Source organism: Lepisma saccharinum, chromosome 26, assembly GCF_977018435.1.
Source record: "Lepisma saccharinum chromosome 26, izLepSacc3.1, whole genome shotgun sequence".
Classification (NCBI taxonomy): Eukaryota; Metazoa; Arthropoda; class Insecta; order Zygentoma; family Lepismatidae; genus Lepisma; species Lepisma saccharinum.
Genome location: NC_139254.1, coordinates 7,006,507 through 7,030,299, shown reverse-complemented (window position 1 = coordinate 7,030,299; position 23,793 = coordinate 7,006,507). Strand labels below are relative to the sequence as shown.

At 38.9% G+C, this 23,793-nt stretch overlaps 1 protein-coding gene across 1 annotated transcript in view; it reads right to left on the bottom strand.

Annotated features, from left to right (window-relative positions):
- Positions 1-23,793, bottom strand: part of LOC145979363 (uncharacterized) — a 118,005-nt gene that overhangs the window by 36,128 nt on the left and 58,084 nt on the right. Inside the window, exon 2 of the mRNA XM_083112227.1 lies at positions 9,561-9,699. Coding sequence (XP_082968353.1) covers positions 9,561-9,699 — 139 coding nt within the window. The remainder of the gene's footprint in view (positions 1-9,560; positions 9,700-23,793) is intronic.

Below are 23,793 nucleotides of genomic sequence, written 5' to 3'. Positions count from 1 at the left end.
ACAACTATGCCCATGCTCAGCAGGGGAATGTTGTGGAGAGTACCTTTGGGATATGGAAGCCACGTTTTCCACGTTTGTCCAGAAGATTTGGAAACAGTTCGAGACATTGTTATCGCGTGTGCAGTTTTCCACAATATGGGTATCATATACAGTGGCGATGTTGAAATTTTCAAGGAACCTCAGATATCATGTCTGTAGAAATAGAGCCTACACGTGTGCATCGTAACAATGGTGAGCTGGAAAGGAGCTTCTTGTGAATAGACTGTTCATATGAATATAACAATGTGGTCAGCTTATACTTTGTCAAAGACTATTCACTCAGTTTTCAATGTTTCTCTTTTTCTCTCGCACACAATTTTCTGCATCAGCATGTGTGTGTGACAGTGAATTATAGTGGTAGGAATCCTAGTTTTACGAGATGCCACCTGGATATCTCTTCGTTTGATTTTTATTGTGAACGCTGTTTTAGCATTTTCCATGACGTTAAATTCGTATTCATCCAAGTGCTGTGTGCATTGATACTATTGATTGATACTAAGAATATCAAAAAGTTATCCTGCAAAACTGTATTTTCCTTAAAACCATGCATTTTACTACATGGTTTTAATGTCACCAAAAACATGTGTATTTTGTATACGTGGACAACATAATTTCATTTAACTTATGTTCTTTCCCGTTTTTTTTAGTCAAAGAAAATAATGATATGTGACCTTCCTTTATGTATGACCAGTGAACAAGATTATTCTCAAAATAAATTAGTGCTTTACCTGTAAATTAGTTTTGATTTTGATTTATTACACAGTTTAATGTTTCTCAGTGATGTCCATGTGTCTAGTAAAATTAACTTCTCAGTGATGTCCATGTGTCTAGGAAAATTAACTATCTTAATTCCTTTGGTTCTTTTATGAATTTGTGCCGGACCCTGTGGCTGAGTGGTTAGCACATTGCACTGCGACGCCAAGGGTCCCGGGTTCGAATCCCGCTCGGGCTCGGTTGTTTGTGAATGTCCATTCATCAATTTCATCACTCATCCCTATCTTCGCAAATTAGCCAAGTAGCACAAAACGCGAAGTAAAGTAAACTAAATCAATCAATCAATTTTAAGAATTTGTATCATGTGGATATTCTTGGAAGCCATGGGAGAGAGTATGTATGCACCACGTGCACACATGCACAGACAATCGATAAAAAAGTAACATAAAAATCTGTGGTATCACACCAAAAATTATTTACAACAGGAATTATATGCTTTCAACTATTCAGTATAGCCTGGTACAGTTGAGAGTTACTGAGGTAAGTAAGTGCATCAAATTCTCTTGATATCATTCATTAATGGGAAAAGGCCTGATGATAGTGTACCATCAAGCTAATGTTACTCTAATTGACTGGGTAAAAAAATATGTACTCCTTATACGATTTGAAAAATAATGAGTAACTTATGCAAGGGAAATGTTCATAGGAAGCAATTGAAGGTCTCTGTGTGTAAAACATGCTAAGTGACACCTTGGTCATTTCCGAGTTCATTATGAAAAAATATTATTAGAAGCTATTCTGTAGATAAATTGTTTTTGTGTTGTGTTTACCAATTTCAGAAGGCTTCACCGAGTCCAATGCAAATTGTATGACGTGGCAATTTCACTCTAAAATTGAAGGATGGCACATTTTACTTTGTAACTCAAAAATACCAAAATGTCACTTACCATGTTTTCCACCCAAGCCCTTCAATTGATCATAGCTCGCTGGAACATTTTATTGTGACCATTGACTCTCACTTTGTTTCTATAGCCTATGGTACAGCGTAAATGAGCAAAGGCAGAGAGGCTGTGATTAGGGAATGGGATAAATTAGTTTGGTAATGTTTGTGCATCTCCTCATATGTGAGAATCCCATAATCTTGTACCTTCTGTTTTATGATGGAATAAAAAACACACCCAGTGTATTGTTATACACTTTTGCATTAAACTTTGATACATCTCAGATGTTCATTAAATGACAGTAGATTTATTTTGTCTTCTGTCAAAAGTTTAGCTCTTAACATATTCTGAATATTTGATGTCCTTTGCTATACACTCATTTTGTGCATAAATGTCAGGCTATAATCGCTCCGCATATCTTGTTCACGTTTATTGTAACCACCCATTTGAAATTCCAACTTCTAGATGTTACGCTTTCTTCGTTGATGAATTTTACTTGTACTTGTGTCGAATTATGTCATTGCATTTCGCTTATACTCTTGAGAATAGGAGTGAACAATTTATATGCACATTGTGGAAATTCATTATGAGTATTCCGCTTGGGATTTCGAATCCATAGAAGTAGTTTTGGTACTAATCTGATATTCCCCGGACAGATTTTTTCATTTTTACAGAAGAAACTACTTAACGGTAATAAGTTCCTGTAGCATTGTTTAACATCTGGAAGGTGTTTTGTGTGATGTGGGAATGTTTCATAGCGGAAATTCAACCATTGACACATATCCCCATGAACGATTCCCGGTAAGGTTAGGTTAGGTAGGGTCACGTTTAGGTTACAATAGTTAAAAATTGGTTTCGAAAGAAATATGCGTAGCCCCACACACCATTCTCGCATAGCCCCACGAACCATCGACACATAGCCCCACAAACCATTTGCGGAAACATACGTTCTTCAGTTACAAAAACACTTTTATTAAAAAAAATTACAATTACTTTGATCAAAAAAACGTGAATGAATTAAAGAATGTTCCGCGAAGCAGATAGGTAAATACAAATGTCAAAAATTGACAAAACGAAGAAGTTATAGTTGTCCGGGTAATATCAGATATTTACTGGTTTTTAGTTTCTTTCATGATTTCTTCTATTTTATGATTGTGGAAAGAGGACATCAAGTAGATTTCAGGAAAAAAATTGTAAATATTAACAAAGTGAACAACATCTGTTCTATGGTTTTCTGAAAAGAACATGACAATGTGCAGGTAAGTTTGGACTAGATAGCCCTTTCTCATTTGTTGCAAATTTATACTTGGGTAGAAAATGGAGAAGCATCCCAGTATTAGACTGATGTAAGGAAATTATGTTCAAACAGATTGATGCTACAGTGAAAGAGTGGTAAGGTTGGTAACCTTCAAGTTCATAAGATTCCTCAAATGCATGCCTGCAGCTGTAAATGCCCATTTTGCTCAACTAAAACTTTTTTTTTTATCTTATGCTTATGGATATATATTCACAAATGAATTGATTTTTCTAATATATAATGTATCAAATTTGTGTCCCAAAAAAGTTGAATTGAAATGGTTCTCGCACATATCAATGCAGCGATGTCCGTTGAACCATAGAAACTGCAGGCTCTTAGTGCTAACAGTGTTGGACACGTTCCATGTACATATTTACTCCAGGCTGTCTACCAGTCAAGATAGTCAAGAAATCATGCTTGTGGTCAAGAATGTTTGCTATTTTTTTTTACAGTGTAGCGAGTTAAATTGTTATATACCTGTCCTGGGATTTAATAATATTGAATATTTGAAAATTTAAATTATATTGAGTTGTGTTTAAAATTTGTTTACTTTGGTTCTTAAGAATTACATTTTTGTATGCATAAAGTTTTATAAAAATATTACATAACGTAATGTGGCCATTCCCCATCTAAGATGATATCTGGAGCATTAATTTTTACATGCATTAATAATTAAAGCAAGTCAAGCACTGCTTCAGTTTTCATCTTCACTGGCCTTCTGGATTTTCATTGAATAAAAATATCTAAAATTTGCAACTATGCCTAAGTAGTGAACGATTAAATAAGGTTAAGAAAAAGGGAAGAAAGATCAAGAATTTTGGATTTGTTATTTTGGTAGACACCCTGTACTCCGTTGATTAAAAATCTGTTTTGCAACGTGAATTGACAATGATAATGGATTTGAAAAACAGATGCAAAGACCTTCAAATCAAGACCCAAAATTGTATTTGTAGGACTACAATACTATAAGAGAAGTAGTTTCGCAAAAATTGATAAGAATATTTTATGACAAATTTTAAAAATCTGAAAATTAAGAATTGTTTAAAACCTTCCTGGTTGCACCGTAATAAAATTTCATTAGAATCGGACCACCCATTTCTTTTTTATAGAATTTCAAAGAGAGCGATCGTATGAAAAAAAGGGGGGGACACTTATTTCTCAAGACAAAAAAAATTGCGTAGCATAGATTAACGCAGAATTGAGTACGCTGAGTTTTGATGTAACTTGTTTCTATGTAGACTAATTACTGGTTAATTTTTAATTTGAATCCAAACTCGAGTATCTATAAGTTTTAATCCGTGAGTAGATAATTATTTTGTTGTTCTTGTTTCTCTTTCAACAACGTATATGAACAACAAAACATGAAGCTACAGCACAGCGCCTGCTGTGAATTTACGTCTTGACTGAACACCGCTGCGTGATTTTCTTTTGTTTTACTACCAACATACAACTCTATCGCTAACCCAAGAAAAGCATACAAAGCCAGGAAAGTAATTCATCTTCTGTAACAAAATCATCACTTATCGAAATAAATGTACTTTTACGACTCTGTTCATAACTTCACGTAATTTATTAATGTATTTCAAAATGTGTTTTGTTGTTTCTTTTGACAATTTCTCTTGCAGTTCTTTTAAGTTGGTATCACTTCAGGCAATCGTATCCCAGGATCGTCGTCTTGGCGAAGAGAAAGTTTCTTTCCTTGGGAAGAGAGGCTCTTAGCCAAGAGTTTCTCAAGATACGACTATGAAACGACAGGATGGGATACGGAGCGGCGATCCTCCGCCTCCACTCGCCACTCTCACTTTTGGTACCCTCTCACTCAGATCTTCTTTCTTGATCTTATCTGAGTGTGGTATCCGTATCCCGGAATAGGATATAAGGATTAACTTGGTAAGTGGAGAGGTCAGAAGGTACGTAAGAGAGAAGAGGCAAGTGCTCTGAGTCTTGGTACCTAAGATTTAAACCAAGACGTTTTTGAAAAATTAATATTGTGAAATTGAGTAGCTCCAAACAATAAGCAAGATATGAAATATAAAGATACATATAACATAGAAATAAAATAATGAATATATAAGAATACAATATAAGAATGAGAATATAGAATAAGATATTCGAGGAACCCTTAGATCCCATAAATAAGAGAATAATAATGGCACTTGATGAGGAATCGTTAGATCAGAAGACAAGTAGATATTCATAAGAGTTATATTGAAGAGACATCCCTGAAGAATAGGGAGTTCTCAAGCCTCCTCTTCTGTCTTCAATCTTCTACTCGCAGTCCTCAACTGGTAGACAGCATCTGGATACTGGAAATATATATATTGGTTTCAGTCATCCAATTCTGGTGTGTCGGGTTCTCTTCTGAGGGATGTAATGTAGTGTTTTCTTCTATTCATACTATCCTTCTTCATACTATCTTATTTCATTTAAGCAATTATTTTGTGCACAGCTGCTTTCTCCCATTAATTGGGCAGCAAGTCTCATGCTCGATCTAGTCTTAGTTCCAGTGGGTTCCATGTTTTCAATAAATGATGATATTGGAACCACTTGTCGGGCTCGTGACTTTTGATGGTGTTTGAATTCCATTTCCTCAAGCGTAGATATCAGCTCAGCCAAAGCATTAATTGTAGGAAAGGTTCGTTGACAAGTAAGTTGTTGTCTTACAAGGTCTGGTTCTAGCTTAGCTCTAAGTTCCCTTATTTTGGGGTCTTGAAATTTATTGCAATAAAACACAGCGTGTTCTGGAGTATCAGTAGTCTTACATACTTGGCACTGGTCATCTAGACTGAGGCCAAAGCGTTTCAAATATGCCTTATAAGGGCCATGCCCTGTAATGAGGTGTATCAACCCTTTAGTTGGTTTAAAGAGTGAGTTCATTGTCCAGAATTTAACGTCAGGCATATATAGCTTCGTGTGTACTGATCCCGAGTATTGTCTCCACTCTTGCTGCCATTTGCTTTGTAGAACCTGGTCAATGTCCTGCATGGTATTCACATTAATTCCCAACAGCATGAATATCTTAGTTTGGTCTCCCTTCCGAAACCAATATCTAGAAGCGTGTCTTTGAACCTCAAAATCAAGAGGCAAGACACCAGCTAGCACTATAGTTGACATAGTTGACGTTGTGCGAAAGGCCCCAAGAATTCTCAACAAGACGTTGCGCTGTGCCGATCTCAGACGGTCCCGGACAACTTTCTTCCTAGAAAGGAAAGCCCAAGTAGACGCTGCATAACATATAGTTGTAACAAATATCGCTTTATAATACAGCATTGCGATCTTGAATGGTATCTTAAATGCAGTATTACCCATGTTTAAGATATTGTGTAAAGCTGACTGGGCCTTAGCTGTAACACTGTTCACATGAGCTCTTAGGCTCATTTGAGCTTCCATGTGAATTCCAAGGTATTTGATGACTTGAACATTTTTAATTGAAGAGTTCTGAAACTTGAATATAGGCGCTCGAGCCAGTTTTCCCTTAAGGAGGATTTAATATGTCTTCTCCTTAGCTATGGTCAACTTAGATTCCTCAGACCAAATGGCCACTTGATTCAAGATCTTGTTAGCATTGAACTCTAAACCTTTGCGATTATTCGATCCGGTTATGATTAATAGATCATCTGCATAAGCAACTATGAAACGACACTGTCTCAAGACGAGATTACCTTCCCAAGATCGTCTTGGCTAAGAATCTCTTACACAGTGTCTTGAGATTTAACTATGAATACGGCCCTATGGTGAGTCATTCACTCTTGCTGACTACGGGCGAAGGTCACTGAACTAAAGGGTGGTGGCAAGCAAGCAGGCTTCTGCTCTACCAAAGACGAGGTCACGTGTTCCAGTTATCAATGGCGTAAATAAGGAGGAACACAGCTATCTGACGTATGTTTTGGTCCCGTCATTGCACTTTATCGTCGTGGCCTTGAAGTTCCCTCAGGGCACTCCTACGTAAAGGCTTCTCAGCTAGAAGGATATCTTCCCCATTGAGTGGAGGAAAAGTGGGTGCATATAGAGGTCCTTCAACTTTCGTATTCTTTTTCATTTCAGAACCCGTGAAGTATCGTCGACTTAATCCAATCTATCCGATGTAGGTTTTAGGTTCTGTTTCTGTTCGGTTATTTCACGTTGTCTTGCTGCTTATGTTATTCGCGACGAAGTTTCTGGATTCGATAATCTGGACAATAACGGGATTGTGTTAGTTGCTTGATTTGGTGTCTTAAGTCCACTTTATGTCCTGTTAGGCTAATCGTGAATGGACCTATAGTTTAAAGGGGGATCCGAACCACTATGTTCCCCCACCGAGTATCGAACCCGGGATCCCTTAATTACAAGGCGCCCATGATCCCACTGCGCCATCGGGGATTGTGTTCGAAACGAATGAATCAAATTTGAGTGATATGATATGCAACCATTGGAAGACTATTGAAAGAAAAGCTATGGGAACCTGCCAGTTTTTCTACTGCAGACAGGAAACCATAAACATGGAAGAGAAGCTTATATTCTATGAAACCTGACGCTATGTGCTCGAATACTGGCTAAATATAATCCATAGAGGCATAGCAACGTTAAACAACCTCTTATATGATACATATAGGTTTAAAAAGGTCGAAATACAAAGATTGTGTGCGCCTCACTGATGGCGTAGTGGTAAGGCCTTGTAATCAAGGGGTCTGGGGTACGATACCAGGTGATCGCAGATAGTGGTTCGGATCCCACTTTAAACTGTATGCACTTCAGATTAGTCTATCTGTGCCGGTGACTCAGTCGGTAACGCGTCTGACTACCATGCTATAGGTCCCGGGTTCGATTCCCGGCCGGTTCAAGCCCGGCGAATGACATGGGGTACCTGGGGGAAACCCTGGTGGTAAAGGCGGTCAGGGGCGTGATGCTGATCACATCACCCCCACTCACGAACGAATCAAGAAAGTGTGGGGCGGCGTGATGCTGATCACATCACCCCCACTCACGAACAAATCAAGAAAGTGTGGGGCGTTACCCCCACACCCCCTATACGTCTTCATGGCGTAGCGCCAAGCACAGGTGAGAACTTTACCTTTTTTTTTTTTTTTTTTGAATACAGTGGACTTACAACAAAATTTCAACTTGCGATAAAGATTATGATAAGGTTTTAAAGAATTGGGTCTAACACATTTTTTTATTGTTTACCAATTACATTATTAACTAATATTTTTAATTTCAGTTTCAAGATGAAATCGGCTACGAAATAAAAGGAGTGGGTTCATATTTCTGTTACGAAATTCCACTTTTGTAGTAGACCTGTGCCACACTAAGTTGTGACAATAAACAAATCTGAGACACTTTCAAAGTATTAAATTTCTATCTACGTATTTGGGAAAAATCTTTCAATATAATACTTTTTTTGGACGCGTCAAATCATAGTATTTAATTCCTGTTTTAGCAGCTTTAAGAAACCTGATTTTTTTTGGGGGGGGGTTACAAATGCCCTTTCTGCTCCCGTCAAGTTACGCCTATGACAAACAGGAATTCAAAGTAAAAGACTGTCCCGACTAAATCGGGAGACACGTCTGATAGATTTACAATTGGGAAAATCATAATTAAGCGTGTAGTTGAAAACAACCTATTTTCATATATTGCATGCAGCTCTACTTTTTCTGCAATGTGGATCAAGAACTGGGGACGTGAAGAAGCACAACACTCCACGTAACCAATAGTCACGTGACCCTCTTTGCTTTCCTGTCATATTGACCTTCGCGTGGAACACATTTTCGGTGTTAAGACAGGCAAAATCACCCGATCATCGAAGGGTGCAATATGTGTTGCCTACCCTCCTGAATTACTTGCTCCTATTAAAGCCTTATGGGGAAGAACTTTTTTCCATGACTGTACCTCTTCCTTTCCTGAAACCAAACTGTTCTTCCTCTAACTCGCCACTGACCTTCGAGTATAGGCGTCTGTTCAGAATTCTTAGAAGAATTTTCGCCGAGTGAGATATCAAGCTGATTGTCCTGTACTCAGAATATTTTCTTGCAATTGCTTTTCTTCTGCAGAGGTACCAAAACAGTCTCCATAATTTATAATTATGTTTGACTTGCATTCTTCTTTTATTGCACGCATATTGTTATTGGTGTAGACAGAGTAATAATCTCTTGAAAAAGAGAGAAAGCATTCTGCACTCACTATTTTGTGTGTGTTCGATGTTATCCTTAGTAAAGTGCGTAAGAAGTAAATACTAATTGCTTATATTTTGTTGTTACAAGAAAAACTCTCCCCCCGGTAAATTTTTGGTGGAGGGGGATTTTTAAGGTCAAGATTGTTTGTGGAGGGAAATCCCCCCTGTCCCCCACAGGATTTCGCACCCTGGATAATCCGAATAAATCGGATAATGTAAATAAATCCTGATATCAGAACATCCTATATCCGGCTACGGATAGAGAATTATCCGATATCCAGGTAAGATTTAGTCCTGATTTAGCCATTCCTAATTCACACCTCAATGCTCGCAGGAATTTCTTTCGCAATTATTACTCTATGTAAACAATATGTCAAACGATTCCAAGTTTAACACGCCTTAAACATGAAACATTACTCACTTGCAAGCGATGTCCACTTCTTTCTTCGAACTGGGAATCCCCTTGAGGACAGACTTCGAGAGTATTTGTGGCATCTCGCTGAGGCACTGGTTGAGGATGGTCTTGTTCTTACACATCTCGTTGGCCAGACTCAGGGATGCTGCAACAGACAAACGGATTGTTGATAGACTAAAGATTTATATGCATTCAAATATGCCCAAAAAAAATAATTAAAAATATGCATATATTGGGTCAAAGCTGTTTACACAATACGTGGAACAATAAATGACTAATGTTCTTTCTACATTTTCAATTGTAAATTTCCATCGTTTGTCTGCAGGATTGTGCAGTTACGTGTAAAAAAGGTTTTCTACATGACATGTAAATTACGATAACCCCATTAAGCCTCGTTTCCATGGTAACCAGAAACTCAATATGTTGACCAAGGCAGAATTTATTTTATTCTAGAACATAAACTAAACGTTACGTTTCAACCTTCTAGAAAGGTCCTCTTTGGACTCTGTACCAAGTACAAATAAAATAAGGTACAAAACAGGAAGATATATATATATATATATATATATATATATATATACACAAAAATCTCTCCCCTCCAGACACAAGATTATTAGAAAGGTGTTTATCTGGAACATTCTTTTCCAGGTGTTCCAGCAGGTGGCCTTCTCCTGTCAACTGTTGTTTCACCTGACAGGCGATTTAGATAAACATTTCCTTTCATCTGGAAAGTGGTTGGACTCCTTATCTCACGCTCTCTTTCCTTATCCTTTCTTTCTTCATTCCTTTTCCTTCTTCTTTCCTCTTTCTCTCTTGTCCTTTCCTCTCTATCTAACACCTTTTTTTGTTTATCTTCAGTCCCCATTCCAGTTCATTGTGTTTTCTTCCCCTTTCTTCTATATTTCCTTGGCCTCCTTCCACAACCACAGGGGGCATTGCCCCCCACCCCGAGCTTGGACGGAAGTCCATTCTAGGGGAAGCAAACATTGAAGTAAAAAAACAAGACTAGGAGAATCTAAGAATAGCAGGACAATTGACGGAATTAGTTTTTACGTGTTCCTTGCATTTTTCTTTTAGACGGCCTAGGCCACTTGCAAGGGGCACAAAGGGGCAATTGCCCCCCTCCATTTCAAATTTTATACAAATAAAAATACATTTTGTAAAATTTTCTTCTTCGCTTCGCTCGCAATGCCTGCTATTCTTATAGTCCAAGTTCAGAGCCATAGCTATGGGGCGGCGGGAGTCGGCCCTGGGAGCCAAACGATCTATAGTAAAAAAAATGTTAAAGAGAATGCCATGGCGCCCCGTCAAGTTATTTGCGCCATATTAAAACAATTTCTTTCTATGAAACTTAATAATATGAAATATTAAGGATGACACTGTAATCCAAGAAGTCATTGACCAATCAAGGGATTCCTATTTGTTTGTCCGGTGTCAAACACATGTATTTCAACTATAATATAATACAATTCACACAATATTTTGCAGAATGATTAACGTAACCAGTAGGCAAACATTGTCTGTACCCTTTGAAGGAAATAGAGTCCGCGGTGGACTAAGGGACCTATGTTTTAATGTTTTAGCAAGTATAAAAAAAAGTATTACAAATTTTTACACAATTCATCAAAGTGTAGATAATATGTAACCATTATTATTTAATTACAGTAATTCGATTTTTCTTGCATAAAACAACACAATGGTGTTGTTGGATTCACGATAGATTCCTTTGTGAGTAAAAATCTTGCATACTGGAAACTAGAGGGAATCATTATGAAGCATGATTTATAAAGGGCTCCCTTAATCAGTTTTGCAGAGAGGCCCAAAGCTGTTGGTACATATTAATCATCTATTAACATTATCGACCTGTAAATATCAGGTAGATACAATCACTATTAGCTTATTTATGTTAAACTTTATATATTCTTTGCAGTGGCGTGCTCAGGAGTTTCGAAAGGGAGGGGTTATATCTACATTTCTAAGTAGTCAGTCCTCATTTTGCCATATTTTTCTGCCTTTGACGTTCTTTAAAATATTATCGAAATATTGCTATTTGATGTTGCTCAAATTTTTTTTTGTTCCTTGCAGTTTCAAGATATCATCCCTTTCTGCTACTTATCTCTTTCGGGGGAGGGGGCAAGTGCCTCTGTGTACCCTGCTATATCTGGCAATGCGACACAATATATTAATAAATTACCCCCTCTAAGATTGACTTCGCCCCCCCCCCCACAAATAATTCCTGGCTACGGGCCTGCTTATAACTAGGTACAGGTACTGATTTTAGTAACGTGTATAATGTGTGAAAATAACCCAAGTGTTGAAGCGCCAGAAACATGTTAATTCAAATTCAAAACGAGATCCAGTTTCTCTTGAGTGTATGGGAATTTTTTCAGTCTGGTTATGGCAACACTGGTCACAGCTGTGATGTCAAATTATATCCGAATCATTCGACGAGGATTTCTGTTAGTACGGAAACCTTTTCCAAATACGATCGCTCGTGGAAGCAAGGGGGAAAAGGAACGCTAATCCTTAGCTCTATCTTTAAGAAAGGGATTTTCTGTGGAAAACCTCTTCCAAAATCTTCTTCAGGTGGAGAACTCAGAGAAATGAGAGAAGAGGGATAATTAGGGACGTCAGACAAGAGAATAACCCTTCCGAAAGAAACTTGATGCCGTTAAACTCTGACAACATCAACTACCCAACACGGCTTTCGTTTCATGGTCCTCCCCCTCCCTTTCATCTGCGACCCGGATGCGGTTGCCTGGCAACAGTGTCTTTGCCGCCGATGAATGGCAAAGCGGTGGGAACCGGGCTGTCGGAACACAAGATTGAATTCTCAGAGAGATAAATTTGGTTTTCGACGTCTGAGGGGCGACGTACCAAAGATCGGTTTTCGTGTTCATCGGGAGTCTATTTTCCACGTTTGCCCCTTGTCGATCTCAGTGACAGCAAAGATAAGTCTGGACTTGCAATCAAGGGGTCCCGTGTTCGATTCCCGGCCTTGATTAGCCCATCTGACCATAAATAGGACTCGTACTGAGTTGTTTAAATCATCAAAACATCTTTGTCTTTCCTCTCTTTGATTTCTTCCTTCCTTCTCTCTTTACTTTCTCCTCTATTCTGCTTGCCATCTCTGCTTTCTTTCTTTTCTCCTTGCGTTTTCTCAATTTTATTTTCTTCTTTCTTTCTCTTTGTCTTCCTCCCTTTACTTCTATCTACATTTTGCTTGCATCTCTGCTTCTTTCTTTCTCTTTGTGTTTTATTTATTTAATTTTTCTCCTTTCTTTCTCTCTGTTTTTCTCCCTTTATTTCTACCTCTATTTTGTTTGCCATCTCTCCTTTTATATATTTTCTCTTTCTGTTTTATCTATTTTATTTTTATTCTTTCTCTCCCTCTCTGTCTTCCTCCCTTTATTTCACTCTCTACTTTCCTTGCCATCTTTGCTTTTCTCTTGTTCTCTCTGTTTCCTTTATTTTATTCTTTATTCCTATCTTTCTTCCCTTTAATTCCATCTCTATTTTGTTTGCCATATCTGCTTTCTTCTTTTCTCTTTGTGTTATATCTATTTTATTTTTCTTCTTTCTTTCTCTCTGTCTTTCTCCCGTTATATCCACCTCTATTTTGCTTGCCATCTCTGCTTTCCTCTTGTTATCTTTTTATCTTTCTTAATTTTCCATTCTGTGTATCCGTCCTCTCCTCTGTTGATATATCTTCATCCTGCCTCCCACCACCCTACAATCTCCTTGTCGATCGTTTCCACACAGCAGTTCCCCTCTGGAACCCTTTCCTCGGTGGGAACACAATGTAGAGCCGCAGTGTTTGCACAGCTTTGACACCTGGTTTGCTTTTCGGAAGGAAAACATTTCTGACAGGGCGTATCTTACGGGAGAGGACGAGGATTGCTGTCAGGTGTTGCCGGTCTCTCTGAAGCGATAGTTTTCGTGTTTCCTAGCAAATGATTCTTTTCAAGTCCTGTAAGTCTTCCCTTAAGTCCTTCGACACGCAGTCCTTCTTGATCTGACCAGAAAGTAAGGTCTTGGCTGATTGAAATCATCGGCGTCGGCAGACATTTTACTTCTTGTGGGTGTACAATTTTTTTTCAAGTGGGTCCTGCTTAGATTGTTATGGCGGCTAAGATTCTGTTTCTCTCGCGGTACCTATTTCACTTCCTTTCTCTACCTGTCTCTTTTCTCATCTTCTCTATTTCTCAATCATTTTCTTTCTTGCTTCCCCTCTTTTTTGTTCTGTTCCTGACCATCTTTCTCCCCTCCCACTTACTCTTTCTCTCTCCTCCTGTCCTTGTATTTCTGTGCTTTTATTTCTTTCTCGTCGTCCCTTAAACCTCTATTTAATTTTCTCTTTCAGACCTTTCAGTACTTCTATTTATTCTGTTTTTACCCTTGAATTTCTATTTTTTCTCTCTTTTAGCCCTTGAATTCATATTTCATTTTCAACCCTTGAACTTTTATTTCTGTTTTTCCACAATGGAATTTCTATTTTTCTCTCTTTCAGCTCTTGGATTCCTATTTCTCTCTCTTTTTCAGCCATTGTATCCATATTTCTTTATCTCTATCAGACCTTGTACTTATATTCCTGTGTTTCAACCCTGGAATTTCAATTTATTTCCCCGCTTTCAGCCCTTGTAATTCTATTTCTCTCTCAGTTTCAACTTTGGAATCTGTTTTTCTATCTTTCAACCCTTAAATTTGTATATCTATCTTTGAGCCCTTGGGATCCTATTTCTTCATGTCTCAGCCATATACTCATTCCTGTATTTCAACCCTTGTTTTTCTATTTTGTATTTTCTTTGTACTTATACTCTTTCTGTCTTTCAGCTTCATGTTTCTATTTATTTCTCTGAGCAAGCACAGTTCAATATGTTACATAAGTAGGGGCAATTGGTAAGGCAGGTGTGTTGTTGCATGGGGTGATCATAGAATGGAAAACTTGTACGTGTCACTGAAGGAACCACGTTGAACTGTACTCATACTTTTTCTGTAAATATGATAGTTATGTATGTATGTAGTATGTTAGTTATTTTCCGAGTTTTCAGCGAGACACTCCGTATATAATGTTTATTTCCTAGTTTTCAGTGGGACACCCTGTACATAAATTTTATTTCCTAGTTTTCAGCGAGACACTATTTATATGTGTATTTCCTAGTTTTCAGCGGGACACCCTGTACATAATATTTATTTCCTAGTTTTCAGCGGGACACCCTGTACATAATGTGTATTTCCTAGTTTTCAGCGGGACACCCTGTACATGATCTTTATTTTCTAGTTTTCGGCGGAACATCCTGTACATAATCTTTAATTTCTAGTTTTCAGCGGGACACCCTGCACGTAATTTTTATTTCTTAGTTTTTAGCGGAAACCCTGTACATAATCTTTATTTCCTAGTTTTCAGCAGGACACCCTGTACATAATGTGTATTTCCTAGTTTTCAGCGGAACACCCTGTACATAATCTTTTTTTCCTAGTTTTCAGCGGGACATTCTGTACATAATCTTTATTTCCTAGTTTTCAGAGGGACATCCTGTACATAATAGTTATTTCCTAGTTTTCAGCGGGACACACCTTACATAATATTTATTTCCTAGTTTTCAGCGGGACACCATGTACATACCCTTTATTTTCTAGTTTTCAACGGTATAGCCTGCATATAGCACCCGCCTCCTATACGCCTTCATGGCGTGGTGCTAAGCACAGGGGAGCACTTTACCTTTTTACCTCCTTTTCTTGAGTCGATCAAAGGAAAAGTCCCGGCACGCAAGAGATTCATTGTTTCTTGCCTTTCATCTATCACATTTCTTATTGTGATCGTTTGGCGAGAGGAACGGGTGTAGAAGGAACGCGTAACGGACGGGAGTTCAAAAATAGATAGATGAGATGAGAAGATAAAGCTGGAAATGCCATCGGAGATCGATCTGGATGAGGGTGTGTGGGGGGATAGTAGCGAAATCCGGATGTGACGTGTTGATGGAGAGACACGTGGGGCAACGAAAGGGTCGTGCGTCACAGGGAGATTGAAGGAAGCCCATATTATGAGACATCTGTCACTCGGTGGATGTCGACCAGTGCTGGAACGTTCCCCGATGGATAATGAGATGAGAAATGGGCACCGAAGGAATCTCAAGCGAGAGAAGTGGTATAGAATATAGAATGCACTACGCGTCAGTGTTTGGAAGGAATATAAATACAAGAGTTGAAGGAGAGACAGAAATACAAGAACTGAAAAACAGGAAGAAATAGAAATTCAAGGGTTGTGAAGGTTCAACCCCCCCTTTCCCTCGTTTCTATCCGGCCCTCTGGATTTCTTCCTACTTTAATCTTTCAATCTCTCCTTTCACCTCTTCCTGGGTGCCAAGCGAACAGATTATATTTGCGCCGGAATTACAAAGGGGGGGGGGGTTTCACACAATAATTTATATTTTTATGTCCCTGGTTCGTTTACACATGTACAGAAAGTGAATATACAACTTGTTAAATGGACAGTACCGTAGTTCTTGGAATCATAACATTCTCGTAGGATATAGTGGTTTATTATACCTAGTTATATATATACATATTTTACATAGCGTTTCCATGTGTGTCTTGCATAGACCAAATTACCAAATCTCCAAATCAATATAATTGCGCACCTATGGCATAACCATCGGCACTTCCCTTACCACCGAGTTAGCATAACTATCTCGGTGGGCCTATCCTCAGCTTAAATGATATTCCGTTCATTACAAATGCGTTTCCTTACGCCTTCACTCCTTCTTTTGGGCATCAATTAATCAAATACGGAAATATCCACATAATCAAAACTTTTTCTAAAAGGGGACTTGGGACAGCAACAGGGGCTGGCATAACCAGATGCTACATTATTATATCCAGTTTAGCCACCATAAGTGGACTAAACTTGAGGAGACGTTCCTCTTTCGTCGATCAATGGAGGAAACACTGTTTTTTTTCTAAAGCCCACTGGCCTTTTTTGTAGCCGGGGTAAACGTCCGTGGACGTGGACCCCGTAGCGTTGGAAAATTCCACTGCACCGGTCTTTTGAAAGACAGCTAGCTCCCCCAACCGGGGAGGTAAAAAACAGGGGAATCTAATATCCAGCAAAGCACAATCCAATAAGCATATACACTTACATGCAATAATAACATAAAAGTACACTCATGGAAACATATCACTTAACCCTACACCTTGTAGCTGGCCATAAATTAATTAACATATTACCAAAACCAGTAATGAAATAGAAGTACAAGGCCCTAAAGAGAGAAATAAATAAAAATATAAGAGTTGAAAAAGACAAAGAAAATTGAAATTCAAATGCTGAAAGAGAAAAATAATTAGTAACACAGTAACTGAAAGAAAGAAATTGAACTACAAGGGCTGAAAGAGGGAAATAAATAGAAATTCCAGGGTTGAAACATAGAAATAGAAGTACAAGGGCTAAAGAAAGATATAGAAATTCAAGGGTACTGACAGAAAAATAGAAGTACAAGTTCTGAAAGATAAAATGAAATATGGATACAAAGGCTGAAGAAGATAAAGAAATAGGAGTCCAAGGGCTGAAGAGGATAGAAAATATAAATTCAGAAATAAAAGTTCAAGGGCTGAAAAGGAAATATGAATCCAAGAGCTGAAAGAAAGATGTAGAAATTCAAGGGCTAAAAGAAAAAAAAAAACAGAGTAGAAACAGAATATATAGAAGTCTGGAAGGTCTGAAAGAGAAAATTAAATAGAAGTACAGGGGATGAAAGAGAAAGAAATAGAACCGCAAGGACTGATAGAAAGAAACAGAAATACAAGGACAGGAGGAGAGAGAAAGAGTAAGTGGGAGGGGAGAAGGATGGTCAGGAACAGAACAAAAAGGAGGGGAAGCAAAAAAGGAAATGATTGAGAAACCGAGAAGATGAGAAAAGAGACAGAGAGTTAGACAGAGGAAGAGAAATAGGTAACGCAAAAAAGGTAAAGTGCTCCCCTGTGCATAGCACCACGCCATGAAGGCGTATAGGGGGTGTGGGGGTAACGCCCCACACTTTCTTGATCCAGTCGTGAGTGGGGGTGATGTGATCAGCATCACGCCCCTGACCGCCTTTACCCCCCAGGTACCCATGTTATTCGACGCTGGGTGGGCGCCGGGGCCGCTTCCAACGTTATAAAAGTTCCCGGATTTGAACCGGCCGGGAATCGAACCCGGGACCTTTAGCATGGTAGTCAGACGCGTTACCGACTGAGCCACCGCGGCCAGGTAACGCGAGAGAAACAGAATCTTAACCGCCATAACAACCTAAGCAGGGTACCACCTGAAAAAATTGTACACCCACAAGAACTAAAATCTCTGCCGACGCCGATGATTTCAATCAGCCAAGACCTTACTTTCCGGTCAGATCAAGGAATTGGCTTTAAAGTGGGAAATGCCTGTCCAAGGAGGTTGATATCTCAACGTGCAATATAACAAACATTACAGGTAATGTAGCTGGTATAATAGGTAATGTAAATAGCTTTGTGAGTTGAAGAAGGTTTCATTAGCAATCGCGGCTGTGCTAGTTCTTCGCTTAGGCCATTCGCCGGCTTAAACTGCAATGCTGCGAGACGATATGAGTATGAGGAATGGATTAATTTACGTGCATCGCTCTTTACCAGCATTTCCCTCATAAAACTGGAATTATTACATAATGGTCATTTATACAGAATGCCATTTATGGTTTCAACTGATTTTATCAGTGCACACCAGGGGCGTATATTCTAGGCTAGCTGGGCCATCTGCAAAGCCTGAAGTCTAGAGAATAAAATACGGGAGAAAAATCGATCAGAAATTGTAAATAATATTATTTATATCAGTGAGATGAAGCTGATTTTGGAGTTGGCAACCTGATTTCCTATGAGTTGGCAACCTGATTTCCTATGAGTTGGCAACCTGATTTCCTATGAGTTGGCAACCTGATTTCCTATGAGTTGGCAACCTGATTTCTTATGAGTTGGCAACCTGATTTCTTATGAGTTGGCAACCTGATTTCCTATGAGTTGGCAACCTGATTTCTTATGAGAAGGCAACCTGATTTCCTACGACTTGGCAACCTGATTTCTTATGAGTTGGCAACCTGATTTCCTATGAGTTGGCAACCTGATTTCCTATGAGTTGGCAACCTGATTTCCTATGAGTTGGCAGCCTGATTTCCTATGAGTTGGCAACCTGATTTCTTATGAGTTGGCAACCTGATTTCCTATGAGTTGGCAACCTGATTTCTTATGAGTTGGAAACCTGATTTCCTATGAGTTGGCAACCTGATTTCCTGTGAGTTGGCAACCTGATTTCCTATGAGTTGACAACCTTATTTCTTATGAGTTGGCAACCTGATTTCCTATGAGTTGGCAACCTGATTTCCTGTGAGTTGGCAACCTGATTTCCTATGAGTTGGCAACCTGATTTCCTATGAGTTGACAACCTGATTTCTTATGAGTTGGCAACCTGATTTCCTGTGAGTTGGCAACCTGATTTCCTATGAGTTGGCAACCTGATTTCCTATGAGTTGACAACCTGATTTCCTATGAGTTGGCAACCTGATTTCCTGTGAGTTGGCAACCTGATTTCCTATGAGTTGACAACCTGATTTCTTATGAGTTGGCAACCTGATTTCCTATGAGTTGGCAGCCTGATTTCCTATGAGTTGGCAACCTGATTTCCTATGAGTTGGCAACCTGATTTCCTATGAGTTGGCAACCTGATTTCTTATGAGTTGGCAACCTGATTTCTTATGAGTTGGCAACCTGATTTCCTATGAGTTGGCAGCCTGATTTCCTATGAGTTGGCAACCTGATTTCCTATGAGTTGGCAACCTGATTTCCTATGAGTTGGCAACCTGATTTCTTATGAGTTGGAAACCTGATTTCCTATGAGTTGGCAACCTGATTTCCTGTGAGTTGGCAACCTGATTTCCTATGAGTTGACAACCTGATTTCTTATGAGTTGGCAACCTGATTTCCTATGAGTTGGCAACCTGATATCTTAGGACTTGGTAATTTTTTCTATTCATAGCCTATAGGACCACGTGACATTGTGAGATAGCCCAGATCTTGAAGTCAGTATACGCCACTGGTGCACACAGTTGTTTATAGGAAACACTACCTGATTACCCAACGTTGCACGGTTATTTATTTATCCCAATCTTCTATTAGACAGGAAAATTATGAATTCTAACTATAGAGTAAAATGTAACTAATTTTATTTACAGATTCACTATAATATTAATTTAACTCAAAACTTGATTATAAACAACATATTTAGTTTCACCTCCAGGAGCAAGAATAAATAAATTCAACGGCATTGGGAGTGTCACTATTTATCTTAGCGACCCCAAAAGCTATAGATTCCACACTAATATCGGTCGTTTTCGATTGTTTTTACATGTCACCCCCACCCTTAGGGATGCCAGAGGTGTCTTACCCCCACAATATTTATTTCCAGATTGCAAGTGATACGTGAACCAGGTTTGGTTGAAATTGCTCCAGGCGTTCCAGAGTTATGCCGCAACAAACATACCACACATACATCCATTCTTATATACGCATATACGGTATGCGCCAAAATATACAGTACTGAAACTCGCGCACCTCGAACGCGCATGTGCGTTTGTCGATGGGGCATAGCTCCAGCTGCTCGTGTTCTCAGTAGTGAAAAGGAAGTTATAACTCGCTAATAGTGTGTATGTAGTGTTTCTTTCAGGATAAATAAACTCACAGATGACAACAATGTAATGTTCGTCTTTTAATTTCAGTACTGTATATTTTGGCGGATACTGTAGAAGATAAAGATAGGACTTCTAGGTTCTTCCGCAACTCTACCTCATCACTGAAAACGGGCAGAAAAAATTACTTCCTTATCCCTTGTTACTCATGTAATTATTGATTCAATACCATCAAAATCAGGAGATGGTGGTTGAGATGAGAATCACTAACAAGTGAACTGGAAGTCTTGCTTATCCATTGATATACAAGAGTTTCGTGCATCGACATGCTGCTCTTCAATTTTATTTGTAAAGTAGTAGACGTGCCAAGAATCCATTTAGCACTGAGTCAGTCACTCCTTCCTCTGCCATTCCCAACAACTCTTCATGGAGCGCATCACGATCTATTCAGTCGTCATGTCTGACCTGATCCCGGTACATAACTTTTTCATCGGTTTTTTGTGAAACAATCTTTTTGGACAAAGTCAACATATTTAATTGGAGTTATTTTGTCTGAGACCAAGCATATCCTACATATGGGTGACGCTTAGTGTTGCCCACGAGACGAGACTTTGGCCTGTCTCGTCTCGTGGAAATGCTGTGAAATGCTGTCTCGTCTCGAAAATATTCGTTTGTCAAAGGGACATATGATCAATCTCGTCTCGTCTCGAATTTTTAAAAGCCTGTCCCGTCTCGTCCCGTGGGCAACACTAGTGACGCTAAATCTTCTACATATAAAAAAAATGGATGTATGTATGTTTGTTCCGGTATAAGTCTCCAACGCCTGGAGCAATTTCAACCAAACTTGGTACACATATGACTTACAATCTGGAAATAAATACTGTGAGGTAAGACACCCCTGGCACCCTTAGGAGTGGGAGTGGGAAGGGGTGCAAGGGGTGCATTACCCACACAGTATCGAGAACCACCGATATTAAATTTCGCACAGACATCCGTGACTCTATGCAACCCGCACAACGATAGTGTTTCTCGAGTTGTCTAACATTCAGGCTGTGTTGCGAATGGAATCCATTGTTTTCGTGACACTCCCAATGCGGTTCAACTCCAAGTTCATCACCTATCGGCATGGGGGGTGAGTGGGGGTGAAAAATAAAATGCCACAAATGACCTATATTAGTGTCAAATCCATAGTTTTCGGAGTCGCTAAGCTAATTGTTGACATTCACGGTCACATTTAAAATTAGTTACATTTTACACTATAGTTAGAATTCATTATTTTCCTGTCTAATACAAGATTGGGATAAATAAACACCCAGACAATGAGCTAGTGTTCTTATAAGCGAGTGGGGAGATGACCACGCACGAGGCAGTAAGATAACAAAGCACTGATAATGATAAACCCAAAGTGCCAACTGTACCTGGTCTCTGTCGTGGTTCCTCGGCGCTGTGTCGGTTCATCGAAGGTGTCCTCATTGGGTTCGCCCAAACCTCGCAACACCTTTGTGCTTCGTCACCTCGATCAAGTCTCTCACGGCGACCTCTCGTCACCCGAGGACTGCTGGCGTTTTTGATTATACGACATTCTCTTCCGGCTCGTGACACTAGGGAGGGTGGGATATGTACTGGCCTTTTTGTGGTGGAGCTCTGTGCGATTTATAGTATTTTTGAAAGTAAGTACAGTATAACCTCGTTAATCCGAACCCCGATAAACCGGACAGGCAAAAGGCAGAGAGAGGAAAGAAGCATAATGCTTTCGGAAGAAGCCACTTTGACACAGGAATACCCTCGTACTGCATTGTATGTACAGTATTGCTTTACATTTTATGTACTGTATAGTGTATTTAGGCCTATGCCCTTTAAATGCACATAATAAATGTGTTTTGTTGCTATACACGGAGTTTTAATGCACTTTCTACTGTTCTGTTAGGTTATTTCAGTTAAACCGGTAAACTTAACCCCCCATTAGTCAAGTTTAACGAGGTTTTACTGTAGCTATAACTCTAACAAGGTTACTTTTTTGCAGTACAAGTAACGTACTTTACGCATAAATTGTTAACTTGAAAATTTGTAAAGCTCAATGTGGCAACCCTGTTTTCAACTATGTGTCGTCTGTGGATGATAAGGTGAGAGTATTTTTCGTTTCATCGTCTAAGACAAGGGTTCTGGTTTGCTTCGCATATCAAAATTCGCAAACTACTTTCTTGCTGTTTAGTCTTGTACGGGGTGCAGAAGGAGGATCCGAAACATTTATAGTGTCGTCCCTTAGTGGAGATGATGTGATGAGCACCATGACCCAGTCGCCTTTGCCATTTATTAGAGAGGCTGGGGGAATCCCAGAGCCGCTACATGATGGTCCATTTTTGGAAGAATCCCCATCTGAACACAGTTTTTTGATTTTAACCCGCTCGTTTCAGAGCCCATCTCCATTGCGAAGTGGTTTGTACGACGACAGGGATCCCGGGTTTGAATCCTAGCTTGGGCATGGGTGATCTTTGCGAGTGTCCCTTCTTCAGTTTCATTACGTCATCACTCATCTTTGCGGTTAGCCGAAAGTGGCAGAAAACCGAAGAGAAATAAACCAAATGAATCAATCAAACCCTTTCTTCCAAAAACAGGCAGCTGGTTGTTCGTTCTCATCGCCACGACGAACGCAAGAAGAGAGAAAGAAGACCAACCAGGGGGAAACTTCATCGATGACGTCACCCTCACTGGAGACCTGGTAAGCAAGGACCCCTCCCCGAAAGATTTATCAAGTATTAAAATTAAATAATGAAAAAATTATTCGTTTAGCCGTTGTTATATAATTTCCTCTGAACTTATTGTAAGACAAGGATTATATTGGATCATACGGCTTTGAAGGACACGAAGGACGTATTTCGTGGGTCCAGACCCCCCTCCCCACCCGAAAGACTTATTAAATATGAAAATTAAATAATGAAAAGATACTCGTTTAGCATTTGTAGTAATTTCCTCTGAGCTTATTGGAAGACAAGGATTATATTGGTATCATACGGCTTTGAAGGACAGGAAGGACGTATTTAGGGGGGTTCAGGGGTCCGGACCCCCCAAAAGACTTACCAAGTACTAAAATTAAGTAATGAAAATATTAGCATTTGTTGCATAATCAATGATTATTAATTTTCTCTGAACTTTTTAGAAATCAAGCATTATATTGGGATTATACGGCTTTGAATGACATTACAAAGAATATTTATGTACACTACTACTCAATGTGCATAAAATATTAATCAGGAACTTACTTTTCTCCAACTACATGTAGCATAATTTTTGTTATTCGATAAATATTCAATTTTTCATCTATTTGGCATTAATTTCATTGCCAGGGCACTTATTTACATGTAAATTATTCCGATCTTAACTACAGGTTTGCTACATAATGAATATGCGTTGTTATATCTCTATTCTTATACAGTATTTTTACCTATTCGTGTATTAATAATATAATACTAATTTATGTATTGTAATTTGTATTAATTTGATTTAATATAATTATTTTAATCTAAACATGATTATTATTATTATTATTATTATTATTA